Source organism: Boleophthalmus pectinirostris, unplaced genomic scaffold, assembly GCF_026225935.1.
Source record: "Boleophthalmus pectinirostris isolate CB_2022bp ecotype Guang Dong unplaced genomic scaffold, ASM2622593v1 HiC_scaffold_16, whole genome shotgun sequence".
NCBI lineage: Eukaryota > Metazoa > Chordata > Actinopteri > Gobiiformes > Gobiidae > Boleophthalmus > Boleophthalmus pectinirostris.
This window is the reverse complement of record NW_026571095.1, coordinates 28,128,669-28,156,624: the sequence shown is the minus strand read 5'-3', so window position 1 is coordinate 28,156,624 and position 27,956 is coordinate 28,128,669. Positions and strand designations below refer to the sequence as shown.

The 27,956-nt window shown below is 37.9% G+C and overlaps 1 protein-coding gene across 4 annotated transcripts in view; it reads left to right on the top strand.

Moving 5' to 3' along the window:
- zfyve9a (zinc finger, FYVE domain containing 9a) overlaps positions 1 to 17,741 on the top strand; it is a 62,181-nt gene extending 44,440 nt beyond the window's left edge. For all 4 annotated transcript variants that reach the window (XM_055151636.1, XM_055151634.1, XM_055151635.1 and 1 more), the window contains exons 12-20: positions 97 to 321; positions 5,967 to 6,049; positions 6,131 to 6,235; positions 8,038 to 8,188; positions 9,236 to 9,316; positions 9,414 to 9,576; positions 9,649 to 9,754; positions 10,295 to 10,471; positions 11,642 to 17,741. In XM_055151636.1, coding sequence (XP_055007611.1) covers positions 97 to 321; positions 5,967 to 6,049; positions 6,131 to 6,235; positions 8,038 to 8,188; positions 9,236 to 9,316; positions 9,414 to 9,576; positions 9,649 to 9,754; positions 10,295 to 10,471; positions 11,642 to 11,803 — 1,253 coding nt within the window. In that variant the 3' untranslated portion in view covers positions 11,804 to 17,741. The remainder of the gene's footprint in view (positions 1 to 96; positions 322 to 5,966; positions 6,050 to 6,130; positions 6,236 to 8,037; positions 8,189 to 9,235; positions 9,317 to 9,413; positions 9,577 to 9,648; positions 9,755 to 10,294; positions 10,472 to 11,641) is intronic.
- Positions 17,742 to 27,956: the final 10,215 nt, after the last annotated feature.

Genomic DNA, 27,956 nt, shown 5'->3' with positions numbered 1-27,956 from the left:
TGAATGAAACAAAACAGAACTCCAGGTCTGTTTGTGAAATAAATCAGAAAACAGGATACTCTAAACCCATCTCTTCTCCGTCTCTCTCGTCTGCAGGTAGCGTGCTGAGCCACCTGAGTCATTCGTTCTTCACTCAGAGTTTTCTGGGCAGCAAAGAACACGGCGGTTTCCTGTACATCAGCCCGTCGTTCCAGTCGCTCCAGGACCTGCTGCTGCCCAACCCGCCCTTCCTCTTCGGAGTCCTCATCCAGAAGTGGGAGACGCCCTGGGCCAAAGTCTTCCCCATACGCCTCATGCTGCGGCTGGGAGCAGAGTACAGATGTGAGTGCGGGGAGTGCGGCTGCCACATAAATCACAATCAAATCAAACGTGTATCTATTGGCCGAAGGTTCAGCAGTTGCCATGGTGACACAATGCACACATTAGCAAACGCAGACAAAAAAGTATTAAGATAGTCTGAAGAAAACTGAAGAAAAAAATACAAAATGGATTTAAACAGCACATTTTCCAGAGCCTGTGTTCAATACAAGCGTTCATGGTCAACTGAGCTCACCTGTTGTACTTCCTTAGACTTGGAAGAACTTTATTGATCCACAAGGGAAATTATTTGGGCACAGTAGCTCACACATAACAATAAATATAATAACAGAGAGTAAAAAATAGAAATGGTAATATAGAAAAAAAGATGATCCGGTTTCACTTTGTCAAAACCGTCTGACCTCGCAGCATTGGAATTCGTTCGCTCGACTGTAGCCAGGTACTTTTTTTATTTAACCAGTCGCTGCTATTTGGTCGTGATGTATGTAATGCGCCAAATCTCGTAGGAAGAAGGGCAATAACGTCTTTCCCCTTGATAAAATTCACCAAACATTCTCTTTGTTCTGACTTTAAATCCTCGATCTTGGAAATTCCAACACAGAATGTATGTCTTCGTCTGCATTCATCTCGATCGCTTTGTTTACTGTTGTGCTTCACAGCTCTTCACTGATTGGCCGGTGCACGGTCTACAACTTCTGAGGTTCTTGCAAACTGTCTAGTGCAGGCATGTCCAAACTATGGCCCCTGGGCCAAATGCGGCCCTCAGACAATTTTTTCTTGACCCTTAAGCTTCCAGGAGAATTGGCCCAAATTACCTTGCATCAATGAAAAATGTTGTTTTTATTGCAAGTTTTTTGAAAATCTACCTTGATAAAGCTAATATTTAATATTTAGTGTGTGGTTTTAAGGATCTTAGCATGAATAAAGACTGATGGCTCATTCTAACGTGCAGATATTTCAATTATTCACTGTACTGAGCACCAGTCTATGGCCCTTTGATCGGCCCTCTGCTTCGTCTGTGTTTAGAGATGTGGCCCTTGATGAAAAAAGTTTGGACACCCCTGGTCTAGTGTATTCCCATTCCTGACTTAGTCGCTGGAGAGAAATGAAATTGAGCGGAGGCACGAGGTGGCGCCAGCCTGGCTTACAAAAAAGATGGCAATATAGCAGAATTGACTTCCAGCCAAGTCTATTGTTTATGGACGGATTGTGTTAAGATAAAGCGCCAAGTCTAATTTAAGTAACAGAGCTTTAGACGGAGTAGTGCCTCCTGTTAGCTTCACACCCCAAGGAATGCTGATGAAAAAGTATCGATAGGTTCACATTCTTGTATTTGGTGTTTAATTTCAGATAGTGGCAAGAGCCTATGTAACTCCAGAGGCAGGTAGAGAAACCAAAAATTGTACTCAAGTAAGAGTCATGTTACCTCAAAATAATATTACTAAAGTGTAGTGGTCCAAGAAATTACTCAGATAAGAGTAAAAAGTATTTGGGAAAACTAGTAAAAGTAACTTGGAGTAACTCACAGTGGAAGAAGTACTTTTACTGGAGTGCTGTTACTTCGATAAAAATATTACTCAAGTAGGGCTAAAAGTATGCTGCTAGAGAAAAGTACAATTTCTTCAAAAAGTTACTCTCTACAACTCTATGGGAAATGTACTGTTTTTGAAAGAAATATCCAAAATATAACTCCACAAATGTCACATCTTATATTTGTTAGGTGTTGAAAGCTGGATCGCTCATATTAATCTCATGGCTGAAAATCCATTAAACTGGCAACAATCGCGCCTTTGGAGTTGAATAATTGCATAATTTCTGAGGCTATTGTAAAAACATTTCACTTTTGTTTATTTATACTGACAAAAAATAATAATGTATCTTATTCTGCAAAAACAAAAAACAGCGAACCACATTTCAGTCTTTTTGTAATTTTTTTCTGGATGTGGTTAAAAAGAGAGATTTTTCCTATTTAAATCCGGTCAACTTTTTCCCAGATTTCAGAAATAAAGTCTTCGTTTGACCCGTCCTTCAACCTGGGCCTCTGGGAAACCTGTCTGAAGCAGTGGGCTACCGCGGCAGATATTAGTGTGTAATTTTACAGTCCATTCACATTTATGCAGTACTCCAGACTTTATTCAAGACATTAGTTTTAGCACCTTTCTCACGGATCTCAAAAATATGACTGATCTATAAAATGTCTTCTGTCACACACAATTAAAAAAGTTTGAAAGCGTAAAAACACTGAAATTTTGATTTGCTTTCCCCATTTTATGCAATGAACCCATAGAACTATAATAAAATCTGTAATAAAACTAAAATAAAATAATTTTTTATTATAGATCATGATTGTACCTTTACTTTTCTGTGAACTTAACGCCCCCTGCTGTTGATGGATGGTATAGCTGTAACTCATACGTCTTCTTTATTGTAATATAGCTGTTCATATGATTGTGGGGAGCTTAAAATGTCAAGAACCGTTTCGAAGTTCACATTCCCTCAGATTTCTCAAACCTCTTATGAAAGGGTTTATCAAAGACCTGCTCCTCTGAACCAAATCCAGACTTAAACCTGTGCACTGCCTGGCTCTGTGTAAGCCGCTCCAGCACTTAGCCTGTCTGAATACATAATCGCGCACTATACAGCTCCAATCGAAGACATGTGCGATTAGGCTGAAAAATAACGAAAAAATAAGCAAGAATATGTAACCAATTAAATTAAACATTTACGTATAATAATATATATATATATATATATATATATATTATATATATATATATATATATATATTTTTTTTTTTATAAACCCTACGTATACTAGTCTATGTGCTCTTATACTTTTTCTGAAACTGCTCAAAATCATTCTAAATCTATTCAGGAAAGGTTCATTTCTGTCCTGTGAATGTGACTTTTTTAGTATTCATACCTGCTCAAATAAATTTCTAGTTTCAGTACTAGTTGTAGTATCAATTAGCAACTGATAGGGATGTAACAATAACCAAAATATTGTGATATCGTATCGTCAAAAGTCTCACAATAATACCATGGGGCGTCACAATATATCAAATTACAAAATTGTTTACTTAAATACATTGTTTTATAGTAACAATAGCTAATAAACATTGGGAACTACATATCCCATGAGTCATTTCAGTGCAGACAACATGAAGAAATATGTTTTTACTTGAATTCTTGAGATTATGACGGTAATAATTCACACCAAAATTTTGTCAGGGTAATTTAAAAGCAAAAAAATGTGCTTTCTGCAATTATATCAGCCTCTCTCCAAAATATCGCAATAGTATCGTACCGAGAAATTTGGATATTGTTACATCTCTAGCATCTGATTTTCAATACTTTTGACAATCCTACAAGCAATTATTTCTATTGAACAGTTGTAAAATACATTTTTAACCAGATAAAAGTCAAATACGGCGGCTGAAGGCTTCTGAAGATAGAATATTTACAAATTTGGTAATTACTGATGCCAAATTATTAGGGATGTAACGATATCCAAATCTCACGATACAATATTGTTACGATATTTATTGCGATATTTGTGAAGAATAACAAAACTGTGAATATGCTGCTTACTACTTAAAAAAAAAAAACATTGATACTGTTAATAATGGTCCTGTTGTAATATGAAGAATTAACATTTAAAAGTGTTATTAATGTTAAGTCTCTATTGACAACACCAAAGGATCGTGGTCTATGTAGTTTCCTCTGTTTTTTAGCAATTGCTGCACCATAACAATGAATTTAACTAAAGTGACTTGTAGTTAGGATATATTGTGACGGTCCATGATGATATTGCAAGACTTTTGATGATACGATATCACTATATTTCGGTTATTGTTTCGTCCCTACGAATTATACATTACAATTATTTTTAAAAGTAATTCTGATTCAGTAATGCCTCATCTCTAAAATGTCTGCTTCGTCTATCTTTCAAAATATAAATTCAAATTTTAAATTACTTCTCAACACATTTTCATTAGTCGCGTTATTTTTACGTTTTACCTTAATCCATCTGCTTCTTAGACTGTCCTTTTGGTGCATGGATTCTCGTGTTTTCCAGATTGCAGCAGAGATTTGTCCTTAGTGTTATTAAGTGTGTGGTGACATCTTCCTCGCAGCTGTTTGTCTGGATAAGGCTAAAAATAGTGACATAAGGAGCTTTAGGAAACCACTGGAAACCGCTGTCCTTTTTCCCTCCTCAGGATTAGTTTCTTGGAGCTAGAGAAGCACTTCTTAAGGATTTGATGTGATTGTGGCGTCCTGATTTTCATTTTCATTTTCACATTAAGCAGAAATGTGGTATAATCTGTAAAAACATGAAAAATATCACCTTATAAAACAGAAGTACAGGCAGTTAAGAGAAGCATTTATCATATTTTAATTGGTAAATATATACTGCCACTGCCAACAGAGTGGAAGCTCAACCATAGACTGTATATAAAAATGAACAGGAAGTGAGCATGGTCGTGCTTCCAGCTCCATCGGCTCTGGTTCCAGTTCACTTTGTATTGATAATCAATGCCTATTCCTAATATCGAACTTGGCTCTAAATTTGCCTGTATAACCGCTAGTCTCGTGATCTTAATTTGACTGAAGACGAACGCTACGGGTGAGAAGGACAGTTTAAAGGTGCACTGTGTAACTTTTCGGTTGGGGGTCCGTCACCTGCTTATTTTTATGGATATGTCATTGCTCTGCTCCACAATGTTCCACAGTATAACATTAAACACCCAACAGTCTAAGGAGGGACTCCCAGACTTCCCTCACCCCAGACACTTCCTCCAGCTCCTCCAGGGGGACCCTGAGGCATTCCCAGGCCAGCCGAGAGACATAGACCCTCCAGTGTGTCCTGGGTCTTCCCCGGGGCCTCCTCCTGGTGGGACATGCCCGGAACATCTCCTGGGGGAGACGTCTAGGAGGCGTCCGGAACAGACCCACCTCAACTGCTCCCCTTGACGTGGAGGAGCAATGACTCTACTCCGAGCTCCTCCTGTGTGACTGAGTTCCTCACCCTATCTCTCAGGGAGCGCCCAGCCACACTGCAGAGGAAATTCATTTCGGCCGCTTGTAACGGCGATCTTGTCCTTTCGGTCATTACCCAGAGCTCATGACCATAGGTTAGAGCAGGAACGTAGATTGATCGGTAAATCGAGAGCTTTGAATTTCGGCTCACCTCCCTCGTCACCACAACGGTCCGATACAGCGACCGCATCACTGCAGATGCTGCACCGATCCGCCTGTCAATCTCACGCTCCATCCTCCCCTCGTGAACAAGACCCCGAGATACTTGAACTCCTCCACTTGAGGCAGGGACTCTCCACCCACCTGGACGTTAAACAGCTCTACCTTACGTTTACTCAGTGACAGGTGTTTCTATAGCTCAAAAACTGACGAGCTTGCCTCTCTACAGATCTGATCTGTAACTTGGTCCGGTTTGGTCTCCATGAAGTTAGAAAGGTTTAAACACCATAAATACCGGACCCTCCACCCGAAAAGTTACACAATGCACAATAGCAACACACAGTGACATTTTTACAAGCTCGGTTTGGTTAACAATATTTTTTACTGGTTTGAAAGGGAGATTATGACAAAAAATAATTAAACTGACTTAAACTTATCTTTGCATTGCAGTCTACCCGTGTCCGCTGTTCAGTGTTCGCTTCAGGAAACCTCTTTTTGGAGAAACCGGACACACCATCATGAATCTACTCGCGGTAAGTCAAGCTTTAGTCAGGATCACCATTAATATAACCATTTAAAATACGCTGATCAGTGCTTTTATTTTTTTCCCTAAGGATTTCCGTAATTACCAGTACAGTCTGCCGGCAGTCAAAGGATTGGTCGTAGACATGGAAGTGCGGAAAACTAGCATCAAGATTCCCAGTAATCGCTACAATGAGGTGAGGGCTTTGAATCCTGCAGGCACTGACCTCTCTACTATGTCATTTATTAGTATTTAAGTACATTAATTACATGATATATTAAGAGTAATGTGTGATGTTACAATGTGTATGCTTTGTAGAAATAGCCTGGGTTTAATTTCTTGGTAAATGGTTAATCGTTGCATTTTTATATAGCGCTTTTCCACCTTCAAGGCACTCAAAGAGCTCCCTTCAAAAGCATTTCTGGATTAACCAATTTACATACATTTGCCTGCAGTTAAATGTCGTTTCCAAATCGGTCATCTGTGGCTGCCGTAGAGTTTAACTGTACTCAAGCTCAGACCAATTAGGATTAACCAGCAGAGACCCATAAGCCTATTCTACACATCATAGACCCAGAGGAGAGGTCATTAAAAACTGAGCTACACAACATGTGACATTGAAATCTGGTTTAAGGGCCTGTACTCGATTATTTTCTATGTATTTGATCAAAATGTGCCCCAGTATAGATATATTGCATAAGCAGCTCCAAACTATGTACTGTCTGTGTCAAATTATAAATCTTTTTACTGATCAAAATCTGAAAGTGCGTGTTATTGTACTACTTGTTAGCTGTATCATCACGGCAAAACTCCGCACTGGAAGCAAGCAGACGAATTTATATAGCACAGTTTCATAGACAAGGAAGTTCCAAAGTGCCTCAGAACAAGACACTGATCTCTGAGAGCTGTAAAAAGTGCTTATAAACTTATCACAGTGAATAATTAGGATGCTCAGAATGTATGTCAGGAACCACTCCAAACTGTTGTAAGATGAACTAGTTCTGCTTTTCACAACATACAGAGAAGTATAAAGATAACTGCATCTTCTTAATTGAAAATTGGTTATTATGCGAGCTGTTCCCTCATAAAAAACATGCCTGAAATGGTTTTCTGAATCATTCGTGCATGTTTGAGTAATCGACTTATTAAATTTATTGATCCACAAGGGAAATTATTTGGACACAGCAGCTCACGCATCACAATATAATATAATAACTAAGTACAACAATATAAATGGCAATAATAAAATCTAAATAAGTAGCAAAAAAGACAGCAAGAGACAGATAAATGTTTATGTACAAGTCAAAATAAAATAGAAAAATAAGTAATAAAATACAAAATCTCAGCTTTATACAAGAGGTCATAGGAAGACAGAGCGACAATGATATGATGATTGACAGGACATAGGGTTATCCGTTACATAAGGGTGAGTTGTTGTATAGTTGTAGGGAGTATTATAGTATGAATGTAGTCCTGTATCTCTCACTATTTCGGCGGAGCTGTAGGTTCCTGTTGGAGAATTAACTCCTCTGATCCTCTATAGTCTAATAATCTAGGGATCTCTCATGGGCCTATTTGAACCATACTTATTGTTTGGAATATGAGACCGTGCGTCTTGTCTGAGGCTCCGCCCACAAGCCTACGTAACCATGAAGCTCTCTGCAGTGCTCCCCATGCTCCAGCTACACTGCTCCTCTCTGCTCTGCTCCTCTCACTGAACAGCGAGTTGAAGAGAGACTAATTAATTAACATTTTTAATATGTTGTTCTATGTAAATTTTGTATTTTCAAAACAATAGAAGTTAACACTGTGATCTAAATATGTGACATGATGGCAGTCAATACCCATAGAAATGTAATACCCCTTTTTTACACTGTCCAGTCACTCCAGCAAACTCACTCTGGGCCTTCTCCTTTCTGTTATTGTGTATTTTAAACTAATTAGTCAACTTAACATCAAATCTTCAGTGTGCATTTCTTGTGTGTTTTCTTGGTGCAGCTGATGAAGGCCATGAACAAGTCGAACGAGCACGTGTTGGCGATGGGGGCGTGTTTTAACGAGCGCGCCGACTCTCACCTGGTCTGTGTGCAGAACGACGACGGAAACTACCAAACACAGGCCATCAGCATCCACCACCAGCCCCGCAAAGGTACCACACTAACATGAAGTCCTACTGCAGATTTTCAGATTCTACTATGTGATGATGTTATGCTCCCAGATGAGGAAATGCATGAGTTTTTCTATTGACTACACTGGGTTTTACAGTGTAGTCAAAAAAACTCAGTGTATTACAACAATACACTAAGTTACCACAATACATTGCATGTACATTATCCATTTTAGCTGCTCTTCATCTGTATTAAATATTATTGGGGTATGCAATGATGTGATGTCATCTGAAACACAGAAATAGACACTTGGTTCTAGAGGTGTGCAAAAATATTGAAATATCGATATATCGTATTGTTTAATGTGATGATACAGTATCGATATCGGGGACTGCTGTATCGATATATCGCTAAGAGTATTTTTGAAATATTTTACTGAATAATTTTGTTACAGAGCTAGAGTTTTGTTGCTTGTTTAGAGGAAGGAAACTGTGACACATTTGACATTTTCACTGTTTTGATGATTAAAATGTTTGTGTTTCATATTAACTTTGCACATGAAGTGGTTTAACAAAGACTTTTATTATCACAGCCATGATTTAGCCTTTATTTTTTACTGAACCGTATCGAATCAATTTGAAATATATTGTATCAAAGTGAAAGTGCTTTGTATCAAGATATGTATCGTATCGTGGCCTATGTATGGTATCGGCAACTTCTTAATGATACCCAGCCCTACTGGGTTCAGAGTATACTGGGGATGTTTGTGGATCTAGGGCTGCGCAATTCATTGTCATTTCTAACTGTCACTGACGTCGTTCAGGGTTTTTAATCAAGAGGTTTGCAGCAAATATTCTGTCCTCTGGAACTCTGATTTGCCCCATTTAACCGAAGGAACATGTAATACCATGCCTAGCAGTCCTGACCAATACTAGCTCAAAATCTGCTTCTGACAGGTTTCCCCAGCTGCATTGAAGGATGGGTCAAATGCAAAGAACAAATTTCCCTATGGGGACTGTAAACTGTAACTTGAACCTAAAACCTCGACTAAACCCGGAAATGCTAACTTCTTCTCTTGTCTGTTTCAGTGACTGGAGCCTGTTTCTTTGTGTTCAGTGGAGCTCTGAAAGCCTCATCGGGATACTTGGCTAAAACCAGCATCGTAGAAGGTTTGTAGAACAGGAAAACATCACCTTTTACATTTTTTTTTTTTTTTAAAGAAAAAGTTGATACTGACATCTCTACTGACAAAAACGTTTCCTTCAGATGGAGTGATGATCCAGATCACCGCGGAGACGATGGAGGCTCTACGGCAAGCGCTGAGGGACATGAAGGACTTCAGTATCACCTGTGGAAAAGCGGATCAGGAGGAGAGCCAGGACACTGTTCACATCCAGTGGACCGAAGACGACCACAATTTCAACAAAGGGTGAGGAATGGGAAACAATAAATCATTTCTAGTGTAAAGTCTCCTTTATTTGACCTTGTTCTGTGTCTTCAGTGTGATCAGTCCCATCGACGGGAAGTCCATGGAGTCCATAACCAGCATCAAGATCTTTCACGGCTCCGAGTTCAAGGCCAATGGGAAAGTCATCCGCTGGACCGAGGTGACAACTACAGGATACAGCATTTCATCAAAAACATTTATAAAGCTTTGTGACAAGGCTGAATCATTGTAGAAAAAATATCTAATGGCATTTTGAAATTAATACTGTGGTTAGATTTGCAATTTGTTTTTAAGGAATCGATTTAGAGACACCTCCAGGAGCATTAAGAACACTCACTGACGTTTATTCAATAGAGATTACTCTTAACCTCGCACTATGTTTGGGATTTCACAACTGTGATTTTTCAACTGTGACGGGGCCCGGCTGTTGTTAGAAACTGGATCAATCACAGGACAACATTGTGGTTTAGGGAGGAGCCAAAGGTGACGCGCCCAAACAAAGCAAACATGGCAACTACGACTGACATAATTCGGTCGATTTTGCCAAAAATAGCGACCAATAGTGTTTTTGCAGATGTGCAGAGTTAGGTAGTTTGTGCGTTTGTGGACAGATGTTTGTGCTTTTGTCTCAGCTGCATCTCGATTATTCTTGCAGCTCTAATATAAACTACAAACTCTTTCTCTCCCTCTGCTCCCTCAGGTGTTCTTCCTCCAGAGTGAGGAGCAGTCTGGAGGTCTGTCTGACCCGGCCGATCACAGTCGTCTGACAGAGAGCATGGCCAAGGCGTTCTGCATCGCTCTGTGCCCACACCTCAAACTGCTCAAAGAGGACGGTATGGCTAAGCTGGGCCTGAGGGTCACTCTGGACTCAGACCAGGTACGCAAAACAACTCATGCAGTAACTCTCACTTTTTACACTGTTTAAAGGGGCACTATGACACTTTTGTGGTCTGCAATCAATTTGTTTCATGTAGATTCTTGCCTAGATATTTGCTTTTGCCTAGAACAGAGGAAACAGTTTTGAGATCCCTGGCCTGGAATATTCCACGTCAGGCTTCATACTGATCCTCAGTTCACAAATGTTAAACCTGATCATTTCTGTTAGTGCCTAGCAGTGTTGGCAGATTGGGTTTAGTGATTTCCACCCAATCACGTTCGAAAACCTGCCCTCTTCAGTAAAAAAACACCCAATAACGTTTTGTTGCAAAACATTTACTGGTAATCTTTGACTAAATGTATGTTTGTTGTTGGGCTTTTTAAAAACATTGCCAGTATTAAGAAAACATGTTAAATGTAAAACAGTATTTTCATTTATCAAAGATAAAAATTTTATTTAGCCTAATTTGAATAAACATGTTGTAACATAATCTATTGTCTTTTTTTGCCAGGATTGAGAAAACATGTTTGTAAAACCTTTGGTAAAACGTAGAACAGCATTTGAACGTAGTGGACGTCCATTCATTAGAGCACAGACCGGAGCGCACCTCCTTAAAAACTGGACAGGAATGAAAGTCCCATATGGTTCCTCGCGTTATTATGTTATTGCATTATTGCATATCGTGTTGATTAGTGTGAAAATAAAAACAGCCCAAACTTGTTGAAAGAAGCCGAAATATTGTCTAACCATGACCCGTCCAATCTGGCAACTCTGGTGACTAGACCCAAGAACTGACTGTATTATTACAAAAACCTGCATTTTAACAATATTTAATTAATAATCAAGAAAGCCACAGGGTTTTAAAAGTCTTAAAAAGGTCTTAAATTTCATGTTCCCAAGTTAAGGCCGTAAAAAGTCATTTCATTTAAGTGGTCTTAAAAAGGCCTTTAAAAAGTCTTAAATTTGGGGTAGTCAAACCTAGGGATACCCTGATAATATAATAATTTTACCTTCCAGCTATTTGTATTAAATATTTCTATCTTATAGAATGTTATGTCATCAGATACACAGCAATACCACAATAATGATGTACAAGTGTAGTTTAAAAGTCAAAATAATACATGTATTTTTAAGAGAACATGGATTTAAATGTCTTGTTTTTCTTTGCAGGTTGGATATTTGGCCGGCAGTAACGGGCAGCCCCTCCCCCCTCAGTACCTCAGCGACTTGGACTCCGCCCTCATTCCCATAATTCACAGCGGCGCGTGTCAGCTGAGCGAGGGGCCCGTCGTCATGGAGCTCATCTTCTACATCCTGGAAATCATCTCCTAGAAACAAGACTCCTGAGGCTTCATGGAAAACACACATTTTTAAGGCATTTCACTCAAGGTCATTCAAATTCGAGGCCTTTTGATCGAGCAGACGTGGTTTTAGGATGAACATTACCATGGAAACTGTGGTGTAAACATGTTCAACCATTTTTGTATTGTACAGGAGCCGGGAGGGTTCATAACAAATGGAAACGCCGCAATAAAGAAGTCACAACACGCCAAAAAAAGCCACAACAGAAGTGACAGCGGGAATCTAGTTTAATGCAAACGCCACAACAAAAATGCAAACACAACAACACAACAAAAAGCCACAACAAACCAAAAAAAGCCACAATGGAAGTGACCGCGGAACTCTTTTTTTTTCGACGGACCAAGCGACAGTCAGACAGTGTCATCGATCCTGGCCACAAAACAATAAATTACTTTTACTTACATTTCCAACTTCGTTCACCTCTCTGTTGCTTTACTTTTCACATTCTTGTTCTTCTTCAGCTTTTTCCATTCACTTCCCACGTGGTCCGTCGGAAAATAGAGTCCTACAGTCACTTCCGTTGTGGCTTCTTGGTTTGTTGTGGCTTTTTGTTGTGTTGTGGCATTTTTATTTGTTGCTGCGTTTGCATTAAAAGAGTCCTGTGGTCATTTCCATTGTGACTTTTTTGGTGTTTCATGGCAATTTTTGGTTTGTTGTGGCTTTTTGTTGTGTTGTTGCGGCGTTTGCGTTTGTTATGATCCCTCCCGGCTTCTGTAATATTGTGTATTGCAAAAAACAAAACAAAAACAACAACTTGAAAACATGCATTCTTACTGTATGCGGCCTTGCCTCACCACAGATCTGACCTGTAATGTTAACCCGGTGGTGGGTATTGCTTGCTTTTCTCAATGTAAACGAAATAACACTATATATTTTTCCAATTTAACATTTTAAACAACTAAATGGCCCGATCGAAATGCCTAGAATTTTCCAAGTCCTGCGCCGTCATCAAAAGCTCTCACCTCATCGGTCGATTTCGTTGAAGCCCGGATGCAGCACTTCCTGGTTCCAGGCGGGTAGCAGTCCTCTTCACATCTATGCATCCGCCGCAGCTCTGTTTTTTTATTATAGCACCGAGTTCCAGGCCCTCACTGTGGACACCAAGGGCCTCAGCAATGCATTTTGGGTAGCAGCAACCACATACACACAATACAGATATTTCTCTAGCTCAACAAAAATATCAACACTACATTTTGGTTGCAATTTTGGATTAAATCGAGGGAAATTTTATCTCTTCTGAGTGTGTGCTGTTGTGTCTATGAGCAAGACACTTCACACACATTGCCTACATCGATTGTGTGGCTTTGACAGGGTGAAGGGCATCTGACGCAAAAAAAACAAACAAACAAAAAAAACCTGTAAATTCTCCTAAAATCAAGTTATCCAATCAGAAAGCAGAAAGAGGTTCTCACTTTGGGTTGCCAGATCCTCCGACTAAAACCAGCTCTGCGATTTTAAACTCTGGGGTTCTTGGTATTGCACAAAATGTATATCTTCATATTTTTGATAACAATATTCAGAAGATAATTATAGAAACTCATGTGAGGCTCATTCTGTTTTCTGATGGATAATCATCTTGTGAACCAAAACACCAAATTTCAGCGTGGCCAGAATTTCTAAATAAACTAGGACATCCCAATTTTTGGTGGTTGGTAATAATAGAGTTCCCACGTCCCACGTCATGGAAATCCTGAAAAAGTCATGGAATTTTAGTATCTCTTTCACACAACCACAGCGTTCTGTTAAATTATCATTAGGCTGTTATGATTATTTCTGAACATATGCGCCTTTTGTTTAAAGAGACGACAATAAATGCACTGACATTATTTTGAAATGTTAAAAAACTATAATCCCAAACCATAAGGCGAGTGGAAAGAGTTAACATTTCATATTTAGCCCTAAAAGTCTGATCAATTTTACACATGTAGAAATGTCATGAAGTCATGGAAAATTCACTTGAGGTCATGAAAAAGTCATGGAAATGTTTAGAAATTTTATCAATGAAAAAAAAGTGGGAATAAAATAAACAAACAAGTGCGGAATGAAAAAAATTTTTATGCCGAGACCATTCATGACTAACGTGAGACAGTATAGTCACATTTTCTTTGTGTTTTGGTCATTTTTACGCAGATTTAAAAATATTTTACCTAAACAAATGACAATTTATGCTTCCGTTTACTGTCGGCAGGTGTCAGATTTGTCAAAAATAGGGACATCAGGGACATTTCTTGTATAAAACTGGGACAAATGACTGGGAAAGGGGACACGGGGCTCAAAACTGGGACTGTCCCGTTAACCGTCATGAGCTTCATTTGACCAGAGCTGAACGCTGTGGGTGATGTCGCGCTCACTCAGTGCACTTCTTTATACAGTCTGTGTTATTTTAATTAAAAATAAATCAGTGTTATAGTTCGCTCACTGTGTCTCGCAGCGAACAGTCACTTTTAGTCAAACTGTAAAACATAAAAGAAAAAACCCATTCAAATTCAGATTCATTTCAGGAGTACAGAATTATTTTTAATGTGTAAAATACTTGAGCTTGAGGTGGTGTTTTTATTAGTATTTTTTATTCCTCAAACTTAGCGATAGCGTTAGCATTAGCGTTAGCATTGAGACACAAACATGCCTCTTTCTAAACACAAAACTGTCCTCTGCTCAAATATTCGTTTTATTTATGTAATTTTTAACATGTTGTCAGTGACATCCACCCACAACTCACAGTCCAGTGTCTTATTTTTAAATATTTATTCATTTTAACCAAAAAAAACCCCCCAAAAAACAAAAACGTAGATTCACAATTGTACAGGAAGTAGTGACGCTAACATTAAGGTTACCGGGCACTGTTGTGCATAGAGCCGATTTTGACCAGTAAAAGATGTATTTAATTTGAGTTTACCTTGAACCTGCGGACACAGTTAGGCCAAAACTATGAAATTTTGTATTAAAATTGTACATAATGTTCCTCTAATGTGAAATAACCCACAAAAGGTCAGAAATATCACTTAAAACCCTTGAGAAATGTCACAATGTCCATAGTTTGATATTTTCCCAGGTCTGTTTTTAAACCAGTAGAAGCACAAGTTACAATTATTACCTTTTTTTTTTTTTTGTCTCTGGTGCTACCCATGACCTAAAAACTTAAAAAATATTGACATTTGGGGAAAATTGCAGCCAAAATGAATGTTGAAATTTCGTTTTGTTCAGCATTTAAACACTACAGATCACACTGTTGCGGTGCTACGATCGCTCGTGTATTTGAGGTAAATGGACTTCAGTTTTCCAGCTTTATTCTCCATCAGCACTGGCTTTACCTGGACTCTCAAAGACTGTACATAGTTTTATACTCATTATAACCAATACATGTAGCCTCCAGTGGGAAAAAACTATGTAAAAGACAGTATTAAGAGCAAAAGGGACTCAAGTAATGTACAAATATTTCATGTCGAATTGTGAATTGAAATCGCTCGGTGGTTCCAATGCTTTATGATGTAATTCAAATTGTACAGACGCAGCAGCTGAACCTGTCACGTCAATGTGTTTCTATTGAAGATTTCTGTCCATGTAAAGTTAAAAAAAAAAAAAAAAAAAAAAAAGTACAGCTATAAATATATAAATCTATATTAGAGATGTTTTAAATGCACTGGATTAAAGCCATTTCAAGCCTGGACAGCCATACTGAAGTTGAATAGGTTAATATCTTGAAATTGGACCAATCAGAATGCGTTTAACCAAAAAGGGGCGGGACTATTCATTCAAGCTTCTCTCTGATTGGCTGAATATCTGTGTTTAGAGATACAAATTCAAATATTATGCTTTTTACTGTCTAAATCTACCTACCTTTTGCATTCTGAGCATCCTAATTACTCACAGTGATGAGTTTATAAGCGTTTTCCGCAACTTCCAGAGACCAGAGCGGTAATTCTGACAACTAACAACAACACTAGCATGCTAAAGCACACTTCCTGATTCTTGGATAATAAAACGGGTTATAATTAGATCCAGACAGTCCAAAAGAGCTGCTTATTTGCATGCAGTTTTGAGTAAAATATATGGAAAAAACAAGTTAGAGAGTCTTTAAATATTAGTTTAGAAATATCAGAAAACCTGACTTCAAGTATGGGTGCCCAGGCTGGACATTTTCCGAAGGTTAAATTTTGCGAGTTGGGCCTATAGAGGAATCCCTTCGTTTTGGACTCTTATAGAAGTTGAATGTAAAACCATAATCTTCTGTCGTTTTCACCCAGTCATGAAAACTAGACTCTATGTAACTGAATGGACCTTTTGAACAAGTAATAGTATTGATTTTTTTTTTTTATTTAGAAATGTGTTTTTTGTTTTTAAGTTACCAAATCCGCTGTTAAAATAAGATGTACGGCTCATAAATCACCTGTATAGGGGACAGACAATCATGGACACAACTAATTTCTGCACACAAGCTGGACGTTAAAGAGGGGGTATTCTGCTAAATCAACTTTTTAGAGCTTTCTACTCATCAAAAACATTCCTGACATGGTTGAAGAGTAATTTAGCAATCACTCTCGGGTCCTACTCAAACCCTCCTTACGGTTAGCTGTAAGATTTTGCACAATTCTCAGCCCACACTTCTCCATAAATACACAAAAACATGATGCAAAACTGTACACTACAACTTCACAAACCTAATACGATGTGCTGTAGTTTCTTTAGTGCTCTGAAGGGGGAGTGATTAGCACGAGGAGCAAAGCGAGGTGAGGCTCAAAGTGTCAAAAACAATAGTGACACTTATAAAACTTCATTGTTAATACTTTGTTTTTGGAGCGAAAAGGGCATTTTGAAAACAATAAAAGGTAACACGGTGATCTAAATATGTTTTGTGTTAGTAGTTAATACCCCATAGAAGTAAAATACCCCCTCTTTAAAGAAACAGTACGTAACTTTTCTAGTGGGGGACTGCCGATTTGTGTCTACTCTGCAAAAAGTTTTATCTAGGTAAGTTAAAATGTCTTGAATTAACAATAATAAATATTTTGATTTCAGTAAATTTTACTTGACAATGCAACAAGTTTAAGCAACATACAATTAGTGCAAAGTTGTTGTTTTTTTCTTATTTAAAGTACAAAAATTTTACAAAAACTTTAACTTGTCCAGTCAAATCTACTCAAACCAAAATAATGTATTCTTAATTTATGCATTAAAACAATTTAAACTTGCCTAGATATGTTTTGCAGTGAATGCTTGAAGATAATCTAAATGTTTTTGTTTCTGTGCAAGAAATGTGATCAAATTGAAATTGTGACAAGAAAATGTTTGTATTTTTATATTTTTGGCCAGATTGCCATCTCAAACATAACCTGTTTTGATGAAAAAAAACCAAAAAACAGTCTAGACACAGAGAGAACATGCATACTGCACACAGAAAGTCCCCAAACATGTGTTATTTCTTATTTTATGTATTTTTATTCAGTTTAGTTTCATTTAGCGCCACTTTTAAAAAAAACTTTAACATTTCTTTGGTTCATTCAGACCACTTCTTACTGCTTACTAATGGTCTTTATCATTTTCAAGATTCATATTTAGTATTTTATTTTGGTTAAATTGGCATCATCAGTTTATTGTTAGAACTTGTTTAAACTCTTTCCCATTTCCAGTTTGTGCAATTTGTCCAAAAAGGTGCAATTTAAAAAGTCTCATTTAGTTGTGTTCGACGATATGGACTTCACTAGAACATGCATGCAACAGAAGCAGCCTGGGAATTGATCATTACACTACTCTGAGTTTGTGGAAATGAATTGTTTTGTGGTTTGATTTATTTTTTTTAATGAACATTGGTTGAAATGTTTGAAAAGCCAAAAATGTGCTTATTTTTCGTTACAAAGTGGACTTCATCCGCCTCTGTAGAATATGTACAATAAATACTTGTAGAAAATGACAGAGTGGAATATTGTGCTGTTTTTGAGCTACGTGCCACAAATATGAACATGTTCTGTATAAGCCCATTGCTCATAAACATACTGCATATACTATAAGTCCTGAGACATGAAGAGCCAGGACTAAAATAGGACAGAACCAAGACTAAAACAGGACTGAACCAGGTCTAAACCAGGACTAAACCAGATCTAAACCAAGACTAAAACAGGACTGAACCAGGACTGTATCAAGACTAAAACGGGTCCAAACCAGAACTGAACCAGGACTGAACCAAGACTAAAACAAGTCTAAACCAGAACTGAACCAGGATTAAAAGAGGACTGAACTAGGACTGAACCAGGATGAAAACAGGATTACACCAGGACTACACCAGGACTGAACCAGGACTAAACCAGGTCTAAACCAGAACTGAACCAGGACTAAAACAGGATTAAACCAGGTCTAAACCAGAACTGAACTAGGACTGAACCAGGATTAAAACAGAACTAAAACAGGTCTAAAACAGGACTGAACTAGAACTGAACCAGGACTAAAACAGGTCTGAACCAGGTCTGAATCAAGACTGAACCAGGACTAAAATAGGTCTAAACCAGAACTGAACCAGGACTACACCAGGACTGAACCAGGACTAAACCAGGTCTAAACCAGAACTGAACCAGGACTAAAACAGGATTAAACCAGGTCTAAACCAGAACTGAACTAGGACTAAAACAGGTCTAAAACAGGACTGAACTAGAACTGAACCAGGACTAAAACAGGTCTGAACCAAGACTGAACCAGGACTAAAACAGAACTAAAATAGGTCTAAACCAGAACTGAACCAGGACTGACCTAGGACTGAACCAGGACTACAACCAGGACTAAACCAGGTCTAAACCAGAACTGAACCAGGACTAAACAGGATTAAACCAGGTCTGAACCAGGATTAAAAAACAGAACTAAAACAGGACTGAACTAGAACTGAACCAGGACTAAAACAGGTCTGAACCAAGACTGAACCAGGACTAAAATAGGTCTAAACCAGAACTGAACCAGGACTACACCAGGACTGACCTAGGACTGAACCAGGACTACACCAGGACTAAACCAGGACTAAACCAGGTCTAAACCAGGTCTAAACCAGAACTGAACCAGGACCAAAAACAGGATTAAACCAGGTCTGAACCAGGATTAAAACAGGTCTAAAACAGGACTGAACTAGAACTGAACCAGGACTAAAACAGGTCTGAACCAAGACTGAACCAGGACTAAAACAGAACTAAAATAGGTCTAAACCAGAACTGAACCAGGACTGACCTAGGACTGAACCAGGACTACACCAGGACTAAACCAGGTCTAAACCAGGTCTAAACCAGAACTGAACCAGGACTAAAACAGGATTAAACCAGGTCTGAACCAGGATTAAAACAGAACTAAAACAGGACTGAACTAGAACTGAACCAGGACTAAAACAGGTCTGAACCAGGTCTGAACCAAGACTGAACCAGGACTAAAATAGGTCTAAACCAGAACTGAACCAGGACTGACCTAGGACTGAACCAGGACTAGACCAGGACTAAACCAGGTCTAAACCAGAACTGAACCAGGACTAAAACAGGATTAAACCAGGTCTAAACCAGAACTGAACTAGGACTAAAACAGAACTAAAACAGGTCTAAAACAGGACTGAACTAGAACTGAACTAGGACTAAAACAGGTCTGAACCAAGACTGAACCAGGACTAAAATAGGTCTAAACCAGAACTGAACCAGGACTGAACCAGGACTAGACCAGGACTAAACCAGGTCTAAACCAGAACTGAACCAGGTATAAAACAAGTCCAAACCAGAACTGAACCAGGACTAAAACAGGCCTAAAACAGGTCTAAACAAGGACTAAACCAGAACTGAACCAGGTATAGTATATTGTGCATTCCCTATGCTTTGGGACAGTTGCCATGGTGATTCCCGCCAGGTGAGCGTGAGTCACGTGAGCACAGGTGGCTTATGGGCGCCTATTAATATGGCGTCTCCCAGAACTCAGGTGAGGGCATGGCAATGGACAATGCGGCAGAGCTTCTTTGGGACACCAGCGTTTCGGTTTTACGCTCTTTCAACGCGGATTTAACAGACAGCGAAAGGGAAATGTTTGTAAGTCATTCAGATTCAGAACAATGCGGGATTCAGAACTATGCGGGATTCAGTACTATGCGGGATTCAGAACTATGCGGGATTCAGAACTACGCGGGATTCAGAACTACGCGGGATTCAGAACTACGCGGGATTCAGAACTACGCGGGATTCAGAACTACGCGGGATTCAAAACTACGCGGGATTCAGGATGCGGGGCCGAGGAAAACGCGCCAAACGTGCAGCGGCGCCCAGATGACCACGTCAGCACGTCGAACCACGCCGAGGGGTCCAGATAAGTTTTACGTGTTGCCTGATCAGCCAAGACCGCACACACTTTTGCAACTTTACTACTTTATATTGTTTTCGAAGGGGATGTTTGTGAAATCCCTCTGTTGTCCAGGTAGGATCGATAACAAATGAGAAAATCAATGGACAAACTGAATTGAATTTCTCCTTTGCTGTAGACCTACATTTGCCCCTTTGTTACACAGTTCCCCTTTGCGATACATTTAACTTTCGACTTTAGTGCCCCAAACATTTCCCGTTTTGGCGGGACATAGGTCGGATTGGCGGGATGTAGGCTGGGCACGCAATTTAACCCTTTGTTATCGCAATACACAGTCGGAATGTTTGTGTTTTTTGATGAACTGTCGATGAATAATGCTTGTGTTTTTGATGAACTGTCGATGAATAATGCTTGTTTAATGTCACTGTGCTGAAGTTGTTCCTCGCGCTGGTTGATTTTTTGCAATGTGTGGTTTGAATAACGCTATGCTTTTGTGGGATTTCGTATGAATCGCGGCAGTGCTTTTGTTGAGAGGAAATGCTGTGCTTTTTTCATATTTCGGATTTGTCTAAATGTAATGATTCACTAAAGAAATGCAATATAAAAAGAAAAACCGGGGTCAAACGCCCTGTGTCCTGAAATTTTCTGGTAAAAGGTCGCGCAAACTCAAAGAAGCCTCTCTGAATGAAGTTAAACAAATTAGGTTTTCAATCAAAAGCCATACACCAAGAAATGAAATGGAAACTAATAACTCACTAAAACAAGATTTATATGATCTATACCATAAACATTGAGGTAGGCGACGCGTACTTTACTAATTTCTCATGATGGAAATTTATTCTTTGCGTCTGACCCGTTCTTCAATCACGGCCGCTGCTCCGGGACCATTCTCCGGGTCAAGAGATTTAAATTTATTTATTTTATTTTTTTTTAATTTTTTATTTTTTAATTTTTTTTTTTATTTTTATATTAAACGGGGAGTAGATTATTAAGTTTATTTCAAACTGCTAAACATTAAAGATACTAGTTTATTATTTGAATACAGCTAAAGCTAAAACATGTCCGTCATATATCATGTATACTGTCTAGCCCTTAAATTTTGAACATTGCTAAGCTAACCCATGCTAACTTTAGTGTTGTACTGCGAAACACTACTGTGACATGTTCATTGTCTAACCTTTTTTTCCTCCTCACAGGGAGCAGATTTATTGTCATGTTTATTACAAACTGCTAAAGATTTAAGCTACTAGTTTTGAATACAGCTAAAGCTAAAACATGTTTGTCATTGGATATTGACTAGCCCTTAAATTTTAAACATTGTAAGCTAAACTATGCTAACTTTAGTGTTGTACTGCTAAGCTAAATACTAATGTGACATGTCATTAACCTTTACAAGTTTTAACCCTCTCCAGGCAGGAGTTGCAGATTTGCAACAGCTACTTACTCCAAATCCATATTATATGAGCCTTTTTTCCCATCCATGCTGATAAACGTGGATGATGCAGACTGTAAGAATGGTTACACACAAACAGCCTGCCAGAAGTGCAAAGTACTTTTGTTGTTTACAAAGGATAAAAATTGTTTCTTGGAGTACCACATGAAAAAGTGATGTTGTTCTGCCATTGTAAAGCACTGTTACACTGTGCTTTATGTTTTCATTGTTATGAAAAGTGGTATACACATAAAGTTAGCGTTCATATCATTTTCAGTCTTCAATGTTAATTTACCACACCGGACCAATGCTGAAAATCTGCAACATCCCAGAACACATTGGATGTGAAGGTCTCTCTCAGAAAAAGTCAAGATTGTATATTACTACCCCATATGATCATTTCCCCCAAATATCAGATTTTTCCTGATACTAAAAATTAATTTGAGCCTGAAAGGGTTAAGGTGGTGTCTAACCTTGTTTTTTTGTTTTTTTGTTGTTGTTGTTGTTTTTTTTTTACAGGGAGCAGATTTATTGTCATGTTTATTTCAAAATGCTAAACATTCAAGCTACTAGTTTATTTTTCGAACACAGCTAAAGCTAAAACATGTTTGTTATATTTATATTGACTAGCCCCTAAGTTTTGAACTTTGCTAAGCTAAACTATGCTAACTTTAGTTGTGTACTGCAAAACTAATCTACTTCATGTCTTGCAAATGTGAGACATGAAGATCATCTGCGGCAACTGTCGCAGATGTTAGTTTATTTTAAATACATGTCTGTCATATCATGTTACTAACACTTAAATTTTGAACATTAGCAATGTTCAATATACCAGTCTTAGCATAGTTTAGCTTAGTAAATTACAAACTTTAGTGGTGTACTGCTACGCAAAATACTAATGTGACATGTCGTTTACCTTTTCAGGTTTTAAGGTGGCGTCTCTTTTTTTCCACAGGGAGCAGTTTTACTGTCATGTTTATTTCAGACTGCTAAACATTTAAGCTACTAGTTTATTTTTCGAACACCGCTAAAACTAAAACATGTTTGTCATGTGTATATTGACTAGCCCTTAAATTTTGAACATTGTTAACCCTTTTCAGGTTTTAAGGTGGCGGCTAACTTTTTTTTTTTTTTTTACAGGGAGCGGATGTCATGTTTATTTCAAACTGTTAAACATTTAAGATACTAGTTTATTTAATTGAACAGCTAAAGCTAAAACATGTCTGTTATATATTATGTCAATTGAATAGCCCTTAAATGTTGAACTTTGCTATTCTAAACTATGCTAAATTTAGTCATGTACTGCTAAGTTAAATACTAATGTGACATGTCATTTACCTTTTCAGGTTTAAGGTGGCGTCTAATCTAGTTTTTTTTTCCACAGGGGGCAGAATTATTGTAATTTTTGATTTCAAACTGCTAAACATTTAAGCTACTAGTTTATTTTTCGAACACAGCTAAAGCTAAAACATGTTTGCCTTAAATTTTGAACATTGCTAAGCTAAACCATGCTAACTTTAGTGGTGTACCGCTAAGCTAAACACTTCTGTGACATGTCATTTACCTTTTCAGGTTTAAAGGTGCCATCTCACCTTGTTTTTTTTCCCACTGAGCAGATTTATTGTAATTTTTATTTCAAACTGCTAAACATTTAAGCTACTTGTTTTTCGAACACAGCTAAAGCTAAAACAAGTTTGTCACTGTATTTTGACTAGCCCTTAAATTTTGAACTTTGCTAAGCTAAACTATGCTAACTTTAGTGTTGTACTGCTGAGCTAAACACTTCTGTGACATGTCATTTACTAACCCTCTTCAGGTTTTCAGGTGGCGTCTAATCTTTTTTTTTTTTTTTAACCTCACAGGGAGCAGATTTATGTTGAGCAGATTTAAGCTACTAGGTTATTTTTCAAACACAGCTTAAGCTAAAACATGTTTGTCATTGTATATTGACTAGCTCTTAAATTTTGAACATTGCAAAGCTAAACTATGCTAACTTTAGTCATGTACTGCTAAGCTAAACACTATTGTGACATGTTCATTTACTAACTCTTTCCTTTTAAGGTGGCGTCTAACCTTTTTTTTTTTTTTCACAGGGAGCAGATTTATTATGTTTATTTCAAACTGCTAAACATTTAAGCTACTAATTTATTTTTCAAACCCAGCTAAAGCTAAAACATGTTTGTCATGTGTATATTGACTAGCCTTTAAATTTTGAACATTGTTAACCCTTTTCAGGTTTTAAGGTGGCGTCTAACCTTTTTTCTTCTTCTTCCCAGGGAGCAGATTTACTGACATGTTTATTTCAAACTGCTAAACATTTAAGCTACTTGTTTTTCGAATACAGCTAAAGCTAAAACAAGTTTGTCACTGTATATTGACTAGCCCTTAAATTTTGAACTTGTTAAGCTAAACTATGTTAACTTTAGTGATGTACTGCTGAGCTAAACACTTCTGTGACGTTCATTTACTAACCCTCTTCAGGTTTTCAGGTGGCGTCTAATCTTTTTTTTTTTTTTTTTTAACCTCACAGGGAGCAGATTTAAGCTACTAGTTTATTTTTCAAACACAGCTAAAGCTAGAACATGTTTGTCATTGTATATTGACTAGCTCTTAAATTTTGAACATTGCAAAGCTAAACTATGCTAACTTTAGTCATGTACTGCTAAACTAAACACTATTGTGACATGTTCATTTACTAACTCTTTCCTTTCAAGGTGGCGTCTGACCTTTTTTTTTTTTTTTTTTTTTCTCACAGGGAGCAGATTTATTATGTTTATTTCAAACTGCTAAACATTTAAGCTACTAGTTTTGAATACAGCGAAAGCTAAAACATGTCTGTCATGTTATTGACTAGTCCTTAAGTTTTAAACTTTGCTAAGCTAAACTATGCTAGTTCTAGTTGTGTACTGCTAAGATGAACTTTATTGTGACATGTCATTTACATGTGGTGGTGGGGTGGTGTCTATCCTTAACATGCTAATCTAACCTTTTTACAGGAAGCTCTGGGATCTTTGGCCCAGTACAGGGTGTGGACTACTGAAAACTGAACCTTCACCTCTATTTGATGTCAAATAGCCAAAAAAGGACCCAGGAGAAAAAACCTCAGGAGATGAAGTAACTGTTGAATTAATCAAGAATTTTTTTTTTTTTTTTTATCAGAGGATATACACAAAAATGAAGAATGAATGAATGAAATGAATAAAGAAAATATATCAACCAAAGAAAGAATGCACCTTGAACTGCAAGAATTAAGCACCTAATACGTCAAAGTCAAAACAAGAAAATGGAGTGCTCTGGAGCTAACTATGAAAGTATAAAAGCCGAACAGTGACTAAACCGTTACATTCTTGAAAAAATGGATTGCATTGTGGACCACCCACAACCGAACATGTCCTGGGACTAATCTGGAGGAGTCCAACCTGCCACAAAAAAGTTTGGGGTCCCATGATCAACATTCGTTCAAAGGTTGGAGGTTGAGAGAATGGCACAAGATGGAACCAAATGGAGAAATGTTCAAACCTGATAATTTTAAATAAAGTTGAAGTTTACTTTGAAATTCCCTCACAAGGGATTAATAATCTGATGATAAATGAGTTAAATACAATCAAGTAACTCAATCAAGGCAACTTCAGGAGCAGTAAGCTGCTGCTGTACATGTGAGTGCTAACCACTCAGCCACCACCCTAATGGAGGATCATATACATACATGACACACTGAATATTCTGACAGTCTTGGTTTTGGTCCAAGGGTTGAGGCCCTTTGTGTTTCTTTTTTTCCTCTTGTGACTTTTATGGTCCAGCACGGCCACACATGGACTGGGTGCAATGGTTCAAACCCAGATGCTTTATACGTTTGGATTGTGACTGAAATAATCTTACAGGGATGATCTCTCCCTGCTGCTGGTTTCACAGGTTTTATTGGTCTGTCTATGCAGACTTAAACTCGGTAGGTATTTGTGAGGTTCTGAACCTTGTATCTTCTCAAAACAAGGTCTGAATATGCTGAGGATTTTCTTAGAGTTACACTCTAAGGCTCTGGTTTTGGGCCTAAACTGGTGTGTGCCAAATTCTAAACACTGGCACACTTTTCTGGAGCATGGTCTCCTTGGTCTGATCTGATCTAAATGTGGATCAGATTTAAACCCTGGTAAAACATGTGATGGTCACATGGGTCTGAGACTAAAACCCCTGATTCCAAATTTAAATTTTCACAGGTTTAACTAAAGTTTTTACTTTGCTTGGTCTAAACCAGGTCTATCTGAAACTAAGCACCCAGATGTGGCTTACTGAATGTGATGTGTTTTGTATTAGATTTGGACTGGTTTATCGAGTGTAATAACTCTGGTCTTAACCTTTACACGACACACACCCTGAAACTGTTTTTTCAAAATTAACACTTCCACAGGTTAAACTGATTTTTTTGTTTCTATTCATTTAGAGTTTAAACTCAGGTCTGAATTGACAATCTTGGGTTTTTGAATGTCTTTGTATTTAATTTGGTCCACACTGGTCTAAAGGTGAGCCACATTTCGACTAGTTTATTATTGTATGGTCCTTACCCTTACATTGGACCGAAATACTGGCTATTCTAAACTAACAATACTTCCACAGGTTAAACTGATTTTTGTTTCTGTTCATTAAGTTTAAAACCAGGTCTGAACTGGGTCTTTGGTTTTTGAATGCTTGTATTTAATTTGGTCCGCACTGGTCTAAAGGTGGGCCAGATTTGAACAAATTTATTGAGTAATAGCTCTGGTCCTAACTCTTACATTGGACCACAATGTTGGTTATTTTAAACTAACACTTCCACAGGTTTAAATGAATTTTGTTTCTGCTCATTTAGTGTTAAAATCAGGTCTGAACTGACAATCTTACATTTTTGAGTGTGTTTTGTATTTGGTTTGATATGAACTGGTCTAAATGTGGGCCAGATTTAGACTGGTTTAAAGTGTGATGGCTCTGATCCAAACCCTTGCACTGAACTGAAATACTGGTTATTCTAATCTCCTAAACTCTTCCACTGGTTTGCATTGTTAATGGTCTGTTCATTTTAACCTTAAACCATTTTGAAACATGTTGACGTTTCTCTTTGAACACTCTAATTTAACACAAGATTAAGTCTGTTACTAACGTTGAGTCATTACTGCCATTTTGTATGTTATTTTGATGATTCTAACCCTAACTCTTCTGAATTTTTTTTCTCGTTGCAGATCTAAACTGTTTTTTACTCTTTTTAACTTCTAAACTAGTCTTCACAGGTCCCAGAGGCTGCTGATTGTGGTGAGTATCTGCAGCACTTACTAACATACTAACCTAACAAAAGCACGGGCGGTGGGTTTAATCCAGCCACAGAGGGCGCTGTGTGTGTCCCTCTGTGCCAGTCCCCAGCCTGGACAAATGGAGAGGGTTGCTTTAGCATAAAACCTGCTGCCTGTATAATCACACATGTTTGAGTAACATTTTATTGTTACTCTGTCTACATCTCCAAAGCTCAATGCTCTGTTCCACCTTGTGATGTCATGTAGTGGTGGTTTTAGAGTTAAATGCTACTTTTTATCTTTAGTTTAGTAGAGCTTGGCAATTCCAGGGCATAAAATATCCAAATGATTCTTGTGCAAATGTATGGGGTTTGAAATCGCAGAAACTTTGGCCTTTTTTTTTTTTTCTAAAGGAGAAAAAGAAAAGAAATGGAATATCAATTATGAATTGGCTGTAATGTGTCAATGTGGGGGGGCCCAGTGGTATGTTTATGTTGCACTACCACATTACTTTTGTTTAATTTAGCCCAATTTGTGTCACTGTCTGAGGTCGGGGGGAAATGTAGTTGTAGTAATCTGTTAAATATTGATTGTTGTATTCTGTTGTCCTCAATTTAAAAAAAAAAAAAAAAAATCCCTTGAGTCGTTCTTCAGTTATGGCCCATTGAAATTTTGGGGCCATGCTCACTTTTTCTGAAGCTTTAATTTATAAGCATGTTTGAAAGACCATAACGTCATAAAAAATAGAGCTAGGAAGCTTTGTATTATTGCAGATTCTTGGTCATAGATTCTGAATCTGTTGTCAAATATTGGGTATCTTTATTAAGAGGGGTGCTGAGGGCCCCCAAAATCTCAAATTTTAAATTCAATTTCTGGTTGAATTTTTTTTTTGAAAATTTTTCAGCCAAATCTGAAATGGCTCATAGGGGAGGGATGCTGAATTCATATGGACTGACTCATATTCATACTCCACTAATGACACTGGTGCAGTCCTGCTTTAGACCTGGTTCAGTCCTGGTTTAGTGTTGGTCTGGTCCTGGTCTGGGCAATAATGCAATTTTACCAAACCAAAAAATAAAAGTTACACTGAGATTCAAGGTTCAAAGTTTTAGAAACCAGAGTCACAGAA